At 41.6% G+C, this 15202-nt stretch overlaps 1 protein-coding gene across 4 annotated transcripts in view; it reads left to right on the top strand.

Annotated features, from left to right (window-relative positions):
* Positions 1-15202, top strand: part of pebp4 (phosphatidylethanolamine binding protein 4) — a 59067-nt gene that overhangs the window by 17070 nt on the left and 26795 nt on the right. For all 4 annotated transcript variants that reach the window (XM_086205843.1, XM_086205842.1, XM_086205844.1 and 1 more), the window contains exon 4: positions 7610-7708. In XM_086205843.1, coding sequence (XP_086061969.1) covers positions 7610-7708 — 99 coding nt within the window. The remainder of the gene's footprint in view (positions 1-7609; positions 7709-15202) is intronic.

The following is a 15202-nucleotide window of genomic DNA, read 5'->3' as shown; positions in this document are numbered from 1 at the left end:
GTCAGACGGGTGGGCTGGTGACATTGGAACACAGACGGTGCTTGTCTGTTTGAAATATTCTCTTTCAAGCTTCCAAGCCCTGGGCAGTCCTCTCTCCCAGTCTCCCAACACCCAGCTTCGCCCACTGAAACAGGAGTCTTCCATACTGGAAAATCCGGCCCTGTCAACTGGCAGTCTGGACTATGTTCAGCCGACACGCCAAGCACCCCCCCACACCCCCCACCCCTTAATAGTCACTAGAGTTTGCCACCCCATGTAGATGCCTTTTGGTCGCCATCCATGGATGGCGTCAATAGCATCTTCCTACACAACAGTGACTGAACGGAGGGCACAAGAAAATGTGGGAATAATTTACACTTTCTCACTGTACTACCATCAGAAACCATAATTAATCATGATAGAAAAAATGTGGAAGCCATCTTGGCTGGTGAAACACGCAGTGCCTGTGAACAGCCCTGACACCTTTTAACAGCTCTGATGGCCAAATAGAAATGGGTGTCAGAGAGCTTACAACTAAGCTCGCTACATGGCAGCATGTATCCCATCGTTTTCAGAATTGTGTCTGCTGCATGATGGTTCTCCATCAAGTGCAAATTTTTAAACCTTTTATGCCATTTTTATTAAACAAAGTGCTGCTTGAAAGCAAAAAAATCTGGCACCAAGACTGATAATTTTAGCCTGCTTCGCCTGGTGTGGTTTTCATAAGCACAAGTAGTTGCAAAAATAAAATGTTAATTTGAGCTTATATTTGAGCTTTAGTGAACTGAACTCTGCCCCCCCCCCCACACACACACACACACACTTACACACTAACTACCTATTAACTGTGTAACCAGTGAAGGTGCAATAATTTGGATGCAGTGGCACTTCAAAGCTCATCTATACTATTTTTCTATTCTATTGCGTTGTGTTCTGTTGTTCTGTTAGCGTATGTATGTATTAGGGGTTGACAGGTGTTGTTGTTTTTTTCAAGGGCTGGTAACAATTATTAGTTTGTGGAGGAGGCCGATAACCAACAGTTACAGCTGATATTCAGTTGCAGTAATTGTTAGAATATCCTGCCAGAATTTACTGCAGTATAAACACCAGGCTGCCTTTAAAATACGAGTTAGATTGATATATGGACATGACATTTTCCAAAAAAAAAAATTAAAAGTGCATTAAGTGTAAACTGTGCTCATACTGAAACATTAAAATGAATAAAATCCCTCCTAAAATATACATATTTTTGTATAAACATTAAATTGTCTTGAGTTCCCAACAGGATTTCACTGAAGTGAATGAAGTAAATGAAATTTTACAGACTTAGCATACTTTACTAATTGCAATGTATCAGTGTGTTTTTTTCACCTTGTACATTACTCAGTAAAAACAACAACAACAAAATCTTCCACCTGCTAAATTTGGGATAGCGAAGGTAAGAAAATTGATGAATGCCTTCGCCGATAATCAGCCCAACCAATACTCGGTGGATCCTTGGTATGCATCTTCAAAGACAATAAATGCTTTCACAGTTTACATTGTTTTTACTGTAGTTGCACGTATTTATCCTACTGAAGATCACTAACAACTCTTTTTAGTTTTTCAGTTTTCCCTTTTGTAATCAAAACAGTTTCCACATCCTGGCAAAGCAATTAGAATGTCCTCACCCATAACTTTTTTAGGCTGCACTTGGTGGTAAATTTTAAGGCTTCTAGCATGTGACATGCTTGACAGAGTAATTATGCATATGAGTCCAGTGCTGTAATTTACTGCTGTTGTGCTCGCAGTCGAACTACATGACCAAAATATTTCCCTCATTTAGCACAGGCTGGATGTTGGGCAGCTTTTCCAGCGCCCAGCTGCATCTTACCTGTTCGTGGTAGTTACTGTGTATGAGCTGTGCATTTGCTGAAATGCTTTCATGGCAGTGAGTAGGTGTATGTGTGTAAAGCCACCACTAGAAAGTGTTGAAAGCCTCAGCTAGCAAGATCGCATCCAGGGTGACTAATAAGCTTAACATGAGCACGGCTGTGTTCGCAAGCATGGTGCGGTGAAAGAAGTCTTCCACGTTGAGAGAAATGCAGAAATTGTTCCTTGGGCTGCTGCTAATTCCTTCACCCCCCTCAAGCTTCAATCAGACTGTGAACAGTCTTACTGTTAGGTATGGCTTCATAGCAACTCCAAGAGTACACGGCTTTACAAACAGTCCCAGACAGACTGAATTTAAACATTTTTAGAGGGAATCAGAGAGCTGCTCGTTTAAGGTTCTGGAGACCAACATAAAATGTATTGTTCAAGAATTTTTCAATTGACACAAGGACACATTTAATGTTCAGACCTAAGAAAAGAAAAAAAAAAAAGAAATTAAAAATGGCATAGCATTATTATTTGCTGCTTTTTCCAAGGGTTGATTTAATTGAAATCTAGCATGGAAATTCTTATTTCTATATTCGCACAGAAAAAAGTGTTAATGTGATTATATAATTATGTAAACTTGTACTTCAGATACCGCTGTGATTCCTCTTGAACTGCTGCCTCCTCATCGCTCGCTGCTCTGTTAGCCTACCTAGAGGGGGGACCTCGTAGCTGTGCTGGCTATAGGCCTTCGTTAGTATCCACATGTGACTTTCCTTTGACCATGTGGCTCCTCCGAGTGTGGATTCATAAGCCACTTCACACTCCACTCCTGTGTGGGTGGGAGGCTGAGTTAAAAATAGGCAGGTTTGGAGGTAGTGAGCATGCCGCACTGTGTGAGGCACTTAAGAACACACTGAGGAGTATTGACATTCTCTTTGCATATCATTTATATGTGCCAACAATCAGTCTAAATGACAAACCAGTAACTGCAGTTGACGCCGGCTCTGGTGAAATCTCTAAAACCATCTTCCCCAATAGTGTTGGAGGGTAAGGTGCTAGCACTTAGGGTCGAAGAGGGGCAGGTGAAACTGAATCTTGAATGGAATTTAAAAAAAAACTAAAAACTAAGCAGTTAGCATTATCGCTGGCAGTCGACCATCTGTACACATTGCATTTTCAGAAATTGCAGTATGGCCAACTGTAATTTATAAATCCCAATATTCCCAGTGCAGTTTTTGTCAAAGTCAAATTGTGTGTAATCTGAGCAATTTAGAGTATTGTGGTGCCACAGAGATGTCCTGCCTGCGCATTACATTCTGATTCCATGAAGGACTTTGATGTGCAGTTTGTGGTTTCGTGCATTTTGTTTTTATGACAACAGCCTAATCTACAAAAATGTCCTCAACTTCCACGAACAAGTTTGTACACACGCTTGAGAGTAAATGTTCTAAACCAGAAGCGGAAAAGTTTAATTCAAAGAAACTATGATGAAACAAATATTTTACTCGTGTGACTGACCACCTGTTTATGCTTCAATCTTCCTGAATATTCCCAAATTTTTCTGAAACTGCAACATGTCCAAAACTACTGTAGCTGGTGTGGGAGAGAAAAGAGCAACTTTTCCAACTAAAGATAAATCCTCAAGACCTCTTACAATTTTTAGATTTTTATAAACCACGCCAATACATGCAAACGATTCGTGAGCAATCATGTCTGGCCTATCTACCGTTACCTGTTTGCCACCTGAGAACTGCAGACGGTGGAAAGGTACACGAGTGGTTGTTGGGTGCAATCATTCATTCTCAGTTGGTACCTTATTTGACTTGTGAACTCTTGTCTCTGCAGTGGATGCCTTTTTAAATACGAGAATGATTTCCTGGAAGATTTTGTCAAGTGAAGATTTTAGATTTTGTTGCGTCTCCTCAGTCAGGCCCATAATCTGACCTGTGCTGCTGCTGGGAAGAACGTTTCATAACGCCGATGTTTTGAGGAATATGAGGTTTTATAGCTTTGGCGCATAGCACCTATAAGGTTTTCAACCTCTTGGTGAGGGCCAAAGACCCTCTTCTAACTCTATTCCATCTTTCCCTGTTCAGTCTCATTCTTGGCGATTCAATTACTTCTGGCTGATTGACCTTTGACCTCCCTTTCACCAGAATGAAACCCATCTTCTGACCCTCATCCTGGCATTGCTGTTGACCGAATCACTCCCTCTTCGGCCCCTCTCATAGCTGTAGTCTCTAAAATGAGACCCTGTTTAAATATCATGCCATCATTCCTCTTTGAATTACCTTCGCATTTGATTATATATTATTTATCATAAAGATGTCATTAACATGCAGAAATATTTTTAGTTCCTCATATGGAATATTGACCTATCCAGGCCTGTTGAAGGGTTTATACTTTTCTCTATTTACAGATGGATCTTTCAACCTTGCTCTAAGCTGCAGTCGATGCTTGTTAAGCCATCGCCGTCTCTTAATCACAACACAGATACCTGTTAATTACCAAACAAGTTCAAATGTTTTTGCTTCTTAAACTGGGATTTGAGATCGATGCGTTGCTTTGCTCCGGGTCGAGCATTGAGCACAGTTGGCCATTTAATGAAACGATGTGGGTTCTCTGCACAGAGGCTGAAGGAGATGAGGAGCGGGGAGGATAAAGCGATGGGTATATTAATAGGCAGCTGCATAGACGACACTGTTTGGTATTGGGTCAGGGATAAAGCATGAACTTGTAAACTCACAGAGGGGCCTCTCCTCCCTCCCTTCCTTTCTCCCGCTAACTCACTCTCGCCCTTCGTGGTGTCATCAGTTAGCAGAGCTGGGCTCGATCGCCTCGGCAGCTCTATGAGAGCAGCGATTAGACATCTCTCTGATTCTCATCCCCAGCAGAGTTCACGCAAAGGTAAGCCAGTAGCTTACATCCTGAGAGATACTGGTCTTCCTCTGTCTTTGTTCTTCGCACTCTTTTGTTTTCACAATTCTGTTCATTTCTTGTGGCATGGAGTGGGAGTTTCATGTCATTAAAATAAAACAAATTAAAGTATATAAATGGATTTCTACACCTGTTAGCACAGAATCATTTCGTTTCTATATTGAGCAAATGGCTCCCTTGTCAATCTGTCCAGGTGTCCCTCACCTCTCTACCAGTAGCCACGAGATGTCCAGTCATCTGAAGGGTTTATTCCCGCCGCCTGGTGTCTGAGGTGTGGTCCCGGATCGCCGTTTTGCTGTGATCACAGCAGGCAGTGGGAGGTTAATCCCAAGAGAATGCAGGCTCAATCTCCCCCGCCTCCAGCCTGCACCCAGGGCCTTCACATCCGTCATGGAGCTCTGTGGTCTGTGGCCAACACCTACCCAGATCTCAGATGATTATAAAGTCCTGTAGATGCTAGATAGCATTACACACACACACACACACACACACACACACCTCTTTACCCCTGGACAATAATATGAATTAGGAAGATAAAAGAGATTAAACACCTAACAGTTTAAAGACTTCATTAACAGATTTCTCTGCGCTACAAAATACAAAAAAATAAACTGTTTGCTTTGATAGTGGAAAATCATAAATTCAAATTATCATCAAGGCTCAAATGCTAAGTTTCCTCATTAGCACCAATGATTAGTGCTAATACCGTAGAGCTCCAACATATTTTTGGAAAGCGTTTGCCCTCCAATATCCATCTCTGAGAATGAGCTCTGTTAAAACATATTTTGATATACATTTAGCTTGTTTGAGCCCTGGTAAATTATTTCAGATGGCAGAGTATGCATCTGTTTTTCCCTGGAGTCTTTCACACATATCTGTGCGTAATTAATGTGGATTTTGACAGATGGAGAAAAAAACTGTCCTTGTAAGAGAGAAGAGGGTACATGCCACAATGTGTGAAGTGCAAGCATGGAGGGAGCTTTTTGCTGCCCGTGCCAGCTGGACCAGATAGATTCTTGCAGGTAGAAATACAACAACAAAAATATGTGCAGAAATCAATGCAATTTAGCGTCCACCCTAAATAGTTAGTTTTTTTTTGTTTTGTTACAGTTGGGAGTTAATGGGAAATGTTCTTAATTCTGCTCTAAATATGGCTCAGAGAAAAGCCTGCCCTATACAGCCATGGAAACGTTCGTGAAATATCCAGGAAAGTTCTGTTTCTTTGAGTGATAATTGTGACTGGAGGTCATTTTTAATCTAAATGCTTTAGATGGTGTGTGAGTGTGTGTGTGTGTGTGTGTGTGTGTGTGTGTGTGTGTGTGTGTGTGTACGTGCTTGAAACCATGTTATTTCTGAATGCATCAGGGTCTGACTTAAATATTAGTGTAACTACATTATTATGTCTTTGCCTGGTAGCAAACATGTACAAATGAGGATTACAACTCTTGAGAAGGCAACAGGTCATGGCTGGTAAGCTGCCTGGGGGGGTCACTGATATAGAGTCACTTTTGACAGGCTGTGGAGGAGGCTCTATTGTTGCTGGTGTGTCTGGATGTTACCTGCAGGCACTATCTCTGAGACTACAGTATTATCCTATTATTAGGCTTAGTTGTTTACGCTTATTACTGCTTGTCAGGTAGGCAGAGAATCCTTCTGAAAATGAGCATCTACAGAAAAAAACATGACTACTTCTTTATCTCATTCAAGTACATCGGATTATAATTTTCAGAGGCCTTTAAGAATGTCTTGATAGGACACAGCAAACAGAAATTAAACAAGGTCTTGTTTTCATTTGATGCTCTGAAATGTTTTATTGCTCCACAATTTTGTCTGGCAGTCAGAATGAGAGACGTGCTGCATCTGTTTTATATGTATTAAAGCTGATATCACTGTGGTATTAAAGCATTTATATAGTAAGAGGACATGGTGGATTGAAACAGCTGCGACTAATGTATCTGTTTGTAGAGGAAGTGAACAAAATAAAAAAAAGCCTATCATATGGTCTGGCAGATTTTAGGCATCAGACCAGGGATGACAAATGTGCTCTCGCAATAATTCAATCTGCTCTCATAATTCTCTAACTTTTAGGGACAGACAGAATGAAAATGTTCCGGCAATTAAGCGGCCAAGTCAACGTCCAGTAACTGTGATCAAGTGTTGCTTTTTCTCTCACTTTATCTATTGACAGATTGAGGGGTATAAAGATACTGGATAAGTGGCAGAAAGTTACTGTGATTATGTTAACAAGAGGATCCAAAACGTTGTCACTTTATTGATGCCATACTAATGATATTTGGGAGCTAAAATGCAAGAGGCAGAGCTGTACTTTTCCAATGTAATGGACCTTTTTTTTTAACCCTATATCTGTCAATCTATCTATCTGTCTATCTACATAGTACATAGTTATATACTATATATTTACATATGCATACATATACATACATATATATATATTTGTGTATATATTTTAAATAAGACTGTTATTCCCTGTATCAAGCCACAAAATTCATGTGTTATGTGTGTTTGCTCAAGAACGACACAAGTGAGTAAGTCAAGCGCAAAATGTAAATAAAATAATGTCTTATTTTGGATATAACTGTAAGTAGACAACCCAAGGATATACTCAAGCAACCATTTTGAAATATTTAAAGCAGGTATTGCTGGCAGCAACGATGGCTGTCATGCCAACGTGATGCACAAACAGAGCAAGGCTCCATTAAGAAAGGTATCAGGCACTGTCTTTGCTGGAACCGCCTCTGGCCCAGTGGCTGCGTTTGGTGCTGTAGTCAATCACTCTCCCCACACCGATAATGTGTCCATCTTGTGTTTGCAGAAAAAGACGTATGTTCTGGTGATGGTTGATCCTGATGCTCCCATTCGTGCCCAACCCACATCTGCTTACTGGAGGCACTGGCTGGTTGTAGACATTCAGGTACGCTCTGTCTTTGATAGCCACACTGCTCAATGTCCTCAAATGTGTTGGTGATAGCGACATGGACTGCATTTGTTATTAGGAGCCTTATTTGTGTCTGAAAATTGTGCATTTTCATAATCTCGGGGTCTCTCTCTTGGCATGTTTTTGTGTTTACATGTGCGCCGGGGCCGATCGCAAGGCTGGAAAATTATGAATGGTTTTTAAGCCTAACTTGGTGAAAAACGGATGCCAAGTTCAAAAATGTTAATTTTTCATATCATGTATCTTGTGCAATAAATGCCTGTGACAAAAGTGTGGGAGTAAGTCTTTCTAAATGGCTGTGAAGTTTGCAAGGCCCTGTCAGCAGCAATTTCCCTCCGCCGCAGAGAGCCTGGGACGTGTCAATGCAGGCGTGTGAGACTGAGATTGAGGAAAGCAGCATGCGAGGTGCACACTCTTCCTCCCATAGAGCTCCACTACCTCAGCTCCCCCTCCAGTGGAGAGATCTTGGCAGAGTGTCCTCCCTTCATCTGTTCCCCCAGGCAGAGCAGCTCCCCCAATGATCCACACTTCTCCATATTTTACACCCCCGAAATGGGCACAGCTCCGATCCCCTTATTTCTCTTCATATTTCACTCCTTTTTATCCGTTCATTTGTGTGTTTTCACATTCTTGCATTCTAACGCCAAATGCGTGTTGAGTTGTTGATTGCCTCAAATATTTGGAGGTTTGCAGACATTTTATAATCCCGCGGGAACTGTGAGATCAACTCGGTAGATTAAGACTAGTGGTCTGAAAAACAACCACACAAAGAGGCTTGTGCGATGTATCGCTGCTCCCGTTTCATTCTATAAGACGTCACTGTACACTAAGTAAATGCCACATTGATTCAAAGATCCAATGTGATGCATCTAGGATATGCATTTTTGTAAATTTAAAATTTAGTGATTCAGCTTTATGGAGCCACATTCCTGCTCTCCTGTACAAGTCTGAGAATTATTACCTCGTATCACTTACAAGAACAACACACAAAACGGCAAACCATTTCCACTCTGTAAAATTGCATCAGGCATCACCTTTGCCTCTTATTATCGAGCCTATAAAAAGTCTGTCTGGCCGCTTAACCAGCTGTGAATAAACAAATATCTTTCAAGTGCTCAGACAGACTCCATTCTCTCCAGCAATTCAATTCCCTGTCACTTGTGTGGGTGTTGACCTGCGCTGTCCATGCAGGGATTGGCCAGTGCGACGGGATGTTTTCCCGATTGTGACTGGTAGTTTGTCAGGAGGGTTAATGAGCCTTTTGAGTGATGCCAACCCGTAGTGGGAGGTGTTTAATTGACCAGGGTGGCAAGGTGACATCACACAACCTCGGCTTTTGTGAGCTTGTGTGTCGAGGTGAATGGATTGGATTTGGCTTCAGTGCAGTTGTGATTTTGATGGCGATCTTGGTCAATGTATGAATGAGTCTGTGTATATGTATATGATGGGGGGGGGGGGGGTAACTGCTCCACACATATGATGGAGAGATTTTTTTTTTTTCATCATTTTGTTGATCTGTTGATTAGGAGAATTAACTAATTCCTCATCATTCATAGTTACAGTTACACTTCTCGCGATAGAGGCTGCTTATTTTGCATGTTGTGAAATCGTCCTGCCACTTATAGGACCAAACACAAGTGAAGAAAAAAAGACACAGTAGGAAGATGCATGTTGTAGTTCTCCAGGGGGCCTGTGGCACTGCAGCAGGCTGAGTTAGGAGCACTCCTGTCAGGTAGAGGAGGCGGATAGAGGCATGGGTTGTCCAGTAGGACCACGCAGCTCCAGCAGGCCCTTTTAGTTGTACATAGTTACTGTTTCTTCAGTTTTATGCTTGAAAATCACCTATGTTACAAAAATACTTCTTTTTCAACGTTAATGAAAGCGGCCATCTTGGAATGTATTTTTTAAAGTGGATAGTGTTTTGTTTTTGTTGAAAATGGAAGCTTAATTCTTTTGAAATGGTAAGGTTTTAATACTCATACCATATTGTTGATGGATTTGTGAAAATAGCAGTGGTTTCTTAAAAACGCTGGTGGGGAAACACTTTGAGTATTTGGCATCCGTCTCTCTCTTAATGTGTGGTAAAACTAAGTAGTTAGGGTCAAAGGTCATGCTATCAAATGGATCAGTCTTTTGATCCACGCTCGTCAACCGATATGAGCTGTAGCAGCCAATTCCCTTCATATATATATTCATTATTCCAAGGTCAGGTAGTCTTGGCCTAGTTTGCACATGATTCCGTAATTAGTGTGTATTCTTTATCCACAGCCACAGTTAACAGCGGTGAAAGATTTCCTTAATTCAGCCGGGAGTGAATTGAGGTCAGGCTGGACGGAGCAGCGCGGCACCGTAGATCTACACTGATTGTTCAACTGCTGCCTCATTAGAGGCAACGTAACCGAGCAAGGACACACTGGACTTCCCCTGGTTACCTTGCTGTAAGCTACATGATACGCAGCCAGATCTCCACTTATCAAAACATGTGCTGAGGATCTCCTCACTGTGTGTCAGAGATGCCAAACTCTCTTGAACCACCAGGAGAGCTTTCTGAGAGCTTGATGTGGCCACGTTGTGTACAGCCTCGCATACATGCGGCGTTTATCCAGTGTAGAGCCCGGAAGCCAAAGATCTCAGCGTTTTGCTCAGGAACATTAGAATTCATCACAGAAGCAGCCTGGCAGGTTTAATGGTCTCTCTGAATGGAAAAAGCTTTGATACGTGGTTAACGTGAGGTTGGAATGTTGCTAGTTTTGCCGATAGAAGGGCTACGCTCATCTGTAATTTTTTTGTACGTTCGTTGCTGTTGACATTGCCATGAGGTATCGGCGGTGTTCCCTCTGGGATTTCCTTCAGCGGTGGTGGGGGAGGGTGGTTGTTCCTTGGTTTTACATGTGTGATCCAGATTAAATTAAATGATTGCAAAACAAGCTAAAGATTATATTTATTAGTTTCTCCTTAACTGATAGCATTTCACCTTTTTTGTTTTTGAATGGAGAGCTCTAGGGCTCCATCTTGTGCACGTGTGAAAGTTTTAAGAGAAATATTCACAACCATCGGCATGCATGAAGATTTATGTCTTTAAATGAGCGAGCAGATATACGGAGACCTGGATGTACGGAAAATATTTTTTGTATTTCTTATTTATAGATAGATAGATAGATATATTCAGATAAAGATATCAGATATTAAAGAAAATCACTATGGCTTGTCAGGGTGGTGTCAGATGTTCAGTCTAAGAAAAAATGCATAAGACTCATTTATTTGGCTGCAGTCTTTCTTTACAGGTGCTCCTGTATTTGATTGCCATTCGTGTTGTAGATACGTAGGATCTTCCTTACTCGCTTCACAAGTCGTGCCTTGCAACTAATCAGTGCTGCTCTTGTGCAGCAATGAAAGTAGCTGATTTGCGTACACATAAGATGCAACATCTGAACGGCCTTCATCTCAACATCCCACAATGAAGAAATTATGGTGCAACTGGTCCAATAATTTTACAGCGGCACTGATGGCATTGTTTTAAAGATGCCAAAAAAATATGGTGAACGTTTGAATTTTAGCAGCTATAAAAACCCAGTTGAATTAAATTAAGCTGGCCGCACACACACCAGATGATAACGAGGCTTATCTGAACCGATTATCTGCCTAAACGACCCTGTAGCGTGAGGAGTTTACAGGCGTAATCTTATTGTCAGCGGCTGGATCGGAGGCTCCCTGTTTTAAAATAATCTGGTTTGATGTTTGATATTTATGGCTGAGGTCCTGAAGCGCAAACGGAGCAGCAATTGAATGCTGAGCAGAAAACCACTTTAGCCAATGAGAAGCCTCAGATGACCAGATGATGCGTTCGCGTGTAGCTGTAGCTTTAGAATAACAGTGCAATTTTATTTCCAAATGTTTGAACCACGTTGATTGCGTCTGACTTCATCCACTGTTTGATGTCACATGAGATCGTGTGAATTTCTCAGATATCAAATCCAGTTGTCGAGTGTTTGTGGTTCCGGTTCGATTTGGACTATGCATGAGCACAAATAAGTGACCATAAAATATTATGGATTAATTTCAAACGATATTAAAGTTTAAAATGGTTAAAGAAAATAAGGATGAGCGACATTTGTTAGGAATCAGTTGATGATTGTTTTGTTGACACCTTTTTATATTCCTCATATTTCGTATTACCTGTTTTGGCCAGACAATTTTTTATACTCAGTAATGTACCAACCACAAGAAAAAAGAAATGTTCTGATTAAATTCTTTAAGATTTGATTCAGCAATATTATTTTTTCAGCCCGCTGCAAACTTTTATTGTTCTTTAAAAAAATGTTTTAAATCACGTATGTATGCGCCAAGTTTACTCTCAATACATGTTTTTATTTCTGTTGTTCAAAAAGAAACCTCAAACTCATGTTGATTTAAAGGCAGCCTGGTTTTTGAGGAGCATTTTAACATTTACTGCAACTGAATCTCGGCCTTCTTGATTCACTAATTTTCTGTATGGGCCTTGAACAAACAGCATCAGCGGCTCTTTACAGTTGTGGCATAAAGATCCGATTCGAGGGCATTTTTGAAGAAAAGAAAAAACTACACTTGCATCTTGTATTTGTAGATGCTGGTGCAAAGTACACTGTACGTAAGGAAGTAGGGTTTTGCCTGGCAGACAGTAGTCGGTGTGGTTGTACTGCACGTGCTGAACACAGTAAATTAGTTACGGAGTCACCGAATACATGTAGAGTATACATGTATTTATATATGTGTGAGTAACTAAATGAATCCACACAGGTATCAACACATAAGTACAAAGTTGCAGAGTAGCAGCCCTCTGAATGTGTAGATCCTCGTGGCTTTAATGTTCGTATCAGGTGCCGAATCTTTTATTTAACTTCCTGTATCACTTATCGCCTCATTAATTTTGACTGCCGAGAACAATTGAGTGTAAACTGTGTGGCGGGGTGTCTCGTCTTCTCTCACCAGCTGTCCGCTTTCTTTTGGAACTCACATTATTAGATAGTGTATATGCATTCTCACCGCAACTGCCCATTTTCAACCACCCCATGAGCTACTGAAGCATTTAGAATCATCTGCAACACACTGTGTTTTACATCAATTATGGACAATTACCAAAATAACCATCAACAGATTGTGTTCTCGCTCTCGAAGTCGAATTCCAGATTGTGAGCCTCTCCCTCCCTCTCACTGCTCTCCCTGAGTCTAAAGCAATGCAGATGTTCCAGTATGGTCTCGCAGCAGTAATTACTGTAACAAGTAAGTCATTAGTATCTGAATAGATGCAGTTTATATAAATAGAGCACTGGGTCTTACTTTTACTTGATAATGCTTCTTGTTTGTGAGGCAAAACATGAAGTTATCGTTCAGTTGTTGCTCTGTTGGGGGTTTATTATTGCTGTAAAATTCCCTTTAAAGATATCCAGCCTGAATTTAGTCAGGACTTTTTTCTTTTTTTTTTGTCATATTGTTTAAGGTTTCTGTTGTGTGCAGGAAGGTTAACATTGGGCTCATTAGTTGATTCTGAAAATGATTCCATGGAAAATCAATTGTGCCAGTGCAAGATCAACTTGGTTGAAACTTGCTGACCCATTCACATGGTGCTCATTCAGTTGCAGTAACTCCTCACTTCAGTTAGGCCTCAACTTCCTCTCTCGGGCTACTTGAATTCCAGTCGGCCAGTTCAGCACATGGCGTGTTGTGCTCAATATTATGGTGCACGAGGGATAAGCATGCTTTAACATCCATCTCTCTTGTATCAGCCGCCCAGGGAGGACTGAGCCTGTGTTCTGCTGTTGGTCAGGCAAATACAAACAGTGAAGTATTGTGACGGTATCAGACCAGCTGGCTTTGTGTTAGTGAATTCTGCAGCCTGCAGAGCTCGTCTGCTCCACACCTCAAGATGTCCTGAAACTATTAGGTGTGTAACTTATTATTGCATTTTATTCAGTGTTTAGCTCTTGAAGGCCAACACTGTTGTTGTTTTTTTAAGTCCTTTACTGGAAAAAAAAAAAAAAAATCTCGTGAACCAAAACTGAAAAATAAAAATGTATCTTACAGATTTGTATGATTCAGTTTTATCAACTTACTTGATATACATTCTGGACCACAGTGTATTCTAGTGTGTGTGTGTGTGTGTGTGTGTGTGTGTGTGTGTATGAGATGAGAGAGAGAGAGAGAGAGAGCAGAAACAGGTGAAGAGGTGTTCATCCAGCCAACACCAGCTTATTAAGTTACTGTGAATGCCATAAATGTTTCTGAACTGGTTTTAACCTATAAATGATAATAAAAATGGGCGGACAACTCAGAAAATCGAATTTGGCATTCATTGATGATGTGTTGGATAGTGTGAGGGGTCAGTGGCCGACACTCCAGTCCAGTCCTGTGTAGATAGAGTTGGTTGCAGCAATTCCAGAACAAAGTCTGTTTAGATTGACCCCAGCTTTCCCTGGCAGGGCGCACCCGGGTTGCTCTGATGTGGCTGGTTTTGTTGAATTCGACTGGAATTTGTAATGATCGCCAGAGTCTGTAGCCGGGCCTCCATGTGCACCCACCTGGGGCAGGTTCAAGTCTTGACCTTTCTTGCTCTGCTTCCACTTCCAGGAAGCAAGCGCTCACCAGAACACACCCCGATACGACTTTCCACCGTTTTTTTGAGACCTTAAACGTAAACATGCAAATAAAGGCTGATTGATCAAGCCGATAAATGCCTACTGCAGGCTCATTTGACCAGGGACGGAGTGCTGGTTGAAGCTGTTGTCGATGCGGAAAAACCCTCTGTGTAAGTGGGTGTTAGTGGGTTTTTGGCCGGTGGGAGTGGGGCTTCATTGTGAGGGAGACTGAGGATGGCACCACAGCTCAGAGCTGCTCCTGCTGTTTCCTCCTCAAGTCCATGAAAATCACGACACTGCTCATAGTTTCAGAGGTTGATTGATTTTTAAAAAAATTTTTTGAGGTAGCAGCTCCAGCTGGACACTCAAAAATTCCCTTTCCCTGACCAAATCAACCAGCTCTGACTGGGGGATCCCGAGGCATTCCGAGGCCAGCGTGGAGATCTAGTCCCTGCACCTGGTCCTTTGTCTTTGCCGTGACCTCCTCCCAGTCGGGCGTGCCTGGAACACCTGTGTGGCATCCTGAGCAGATCCCTGAACCACCTTAACATGCTGCTCTCAGCACAAAGGAGCAGTGGCTCCAATCATAGTCCCTCGCAGATGAATTCTCCCGTTATCCCGAGGGAAGACGCCGGCCTTCCTCCTGAGGAGAAACATTTCAGCGTCCTGTATTTGTGATCTCGTTCTTTTGGTCATGACCCATAATTCATGACCGCTAGATTAAAAGCTTTGCCTTTTGGCTCAGCTACACACTCAGTCAATAGCCTTGTATATATTTGAAATTACATATTTAACCTCTGGCTCTACAGTAGCTCAAGTGTTGAAATACTGTTCACTATTACAAATAAATAAGTGTTCA

This window comes from Aulostomus chinensis, chromosome 6 (assembly GCF_037954235.1).
Source record: "Aulostomus chinensis isolate RoL2024-O1b breed Wild chromosome 6, RoL_Achi_v1.0, whole genome shotgun sequence".
Classification (NCBI taxonomy): domain Eukaryota; kingdom Metazoa; phylum Chordata; class Actinopteri; order Syngnathiformes; family Aulostomidae; genus Aulostomus; species Aulostomus chinensis.
The sequence above is the reverse complement of the archived record's forward strand: the minus strand, read 5'-3'. Positions and strand labels throughout refer to the sequence as shown.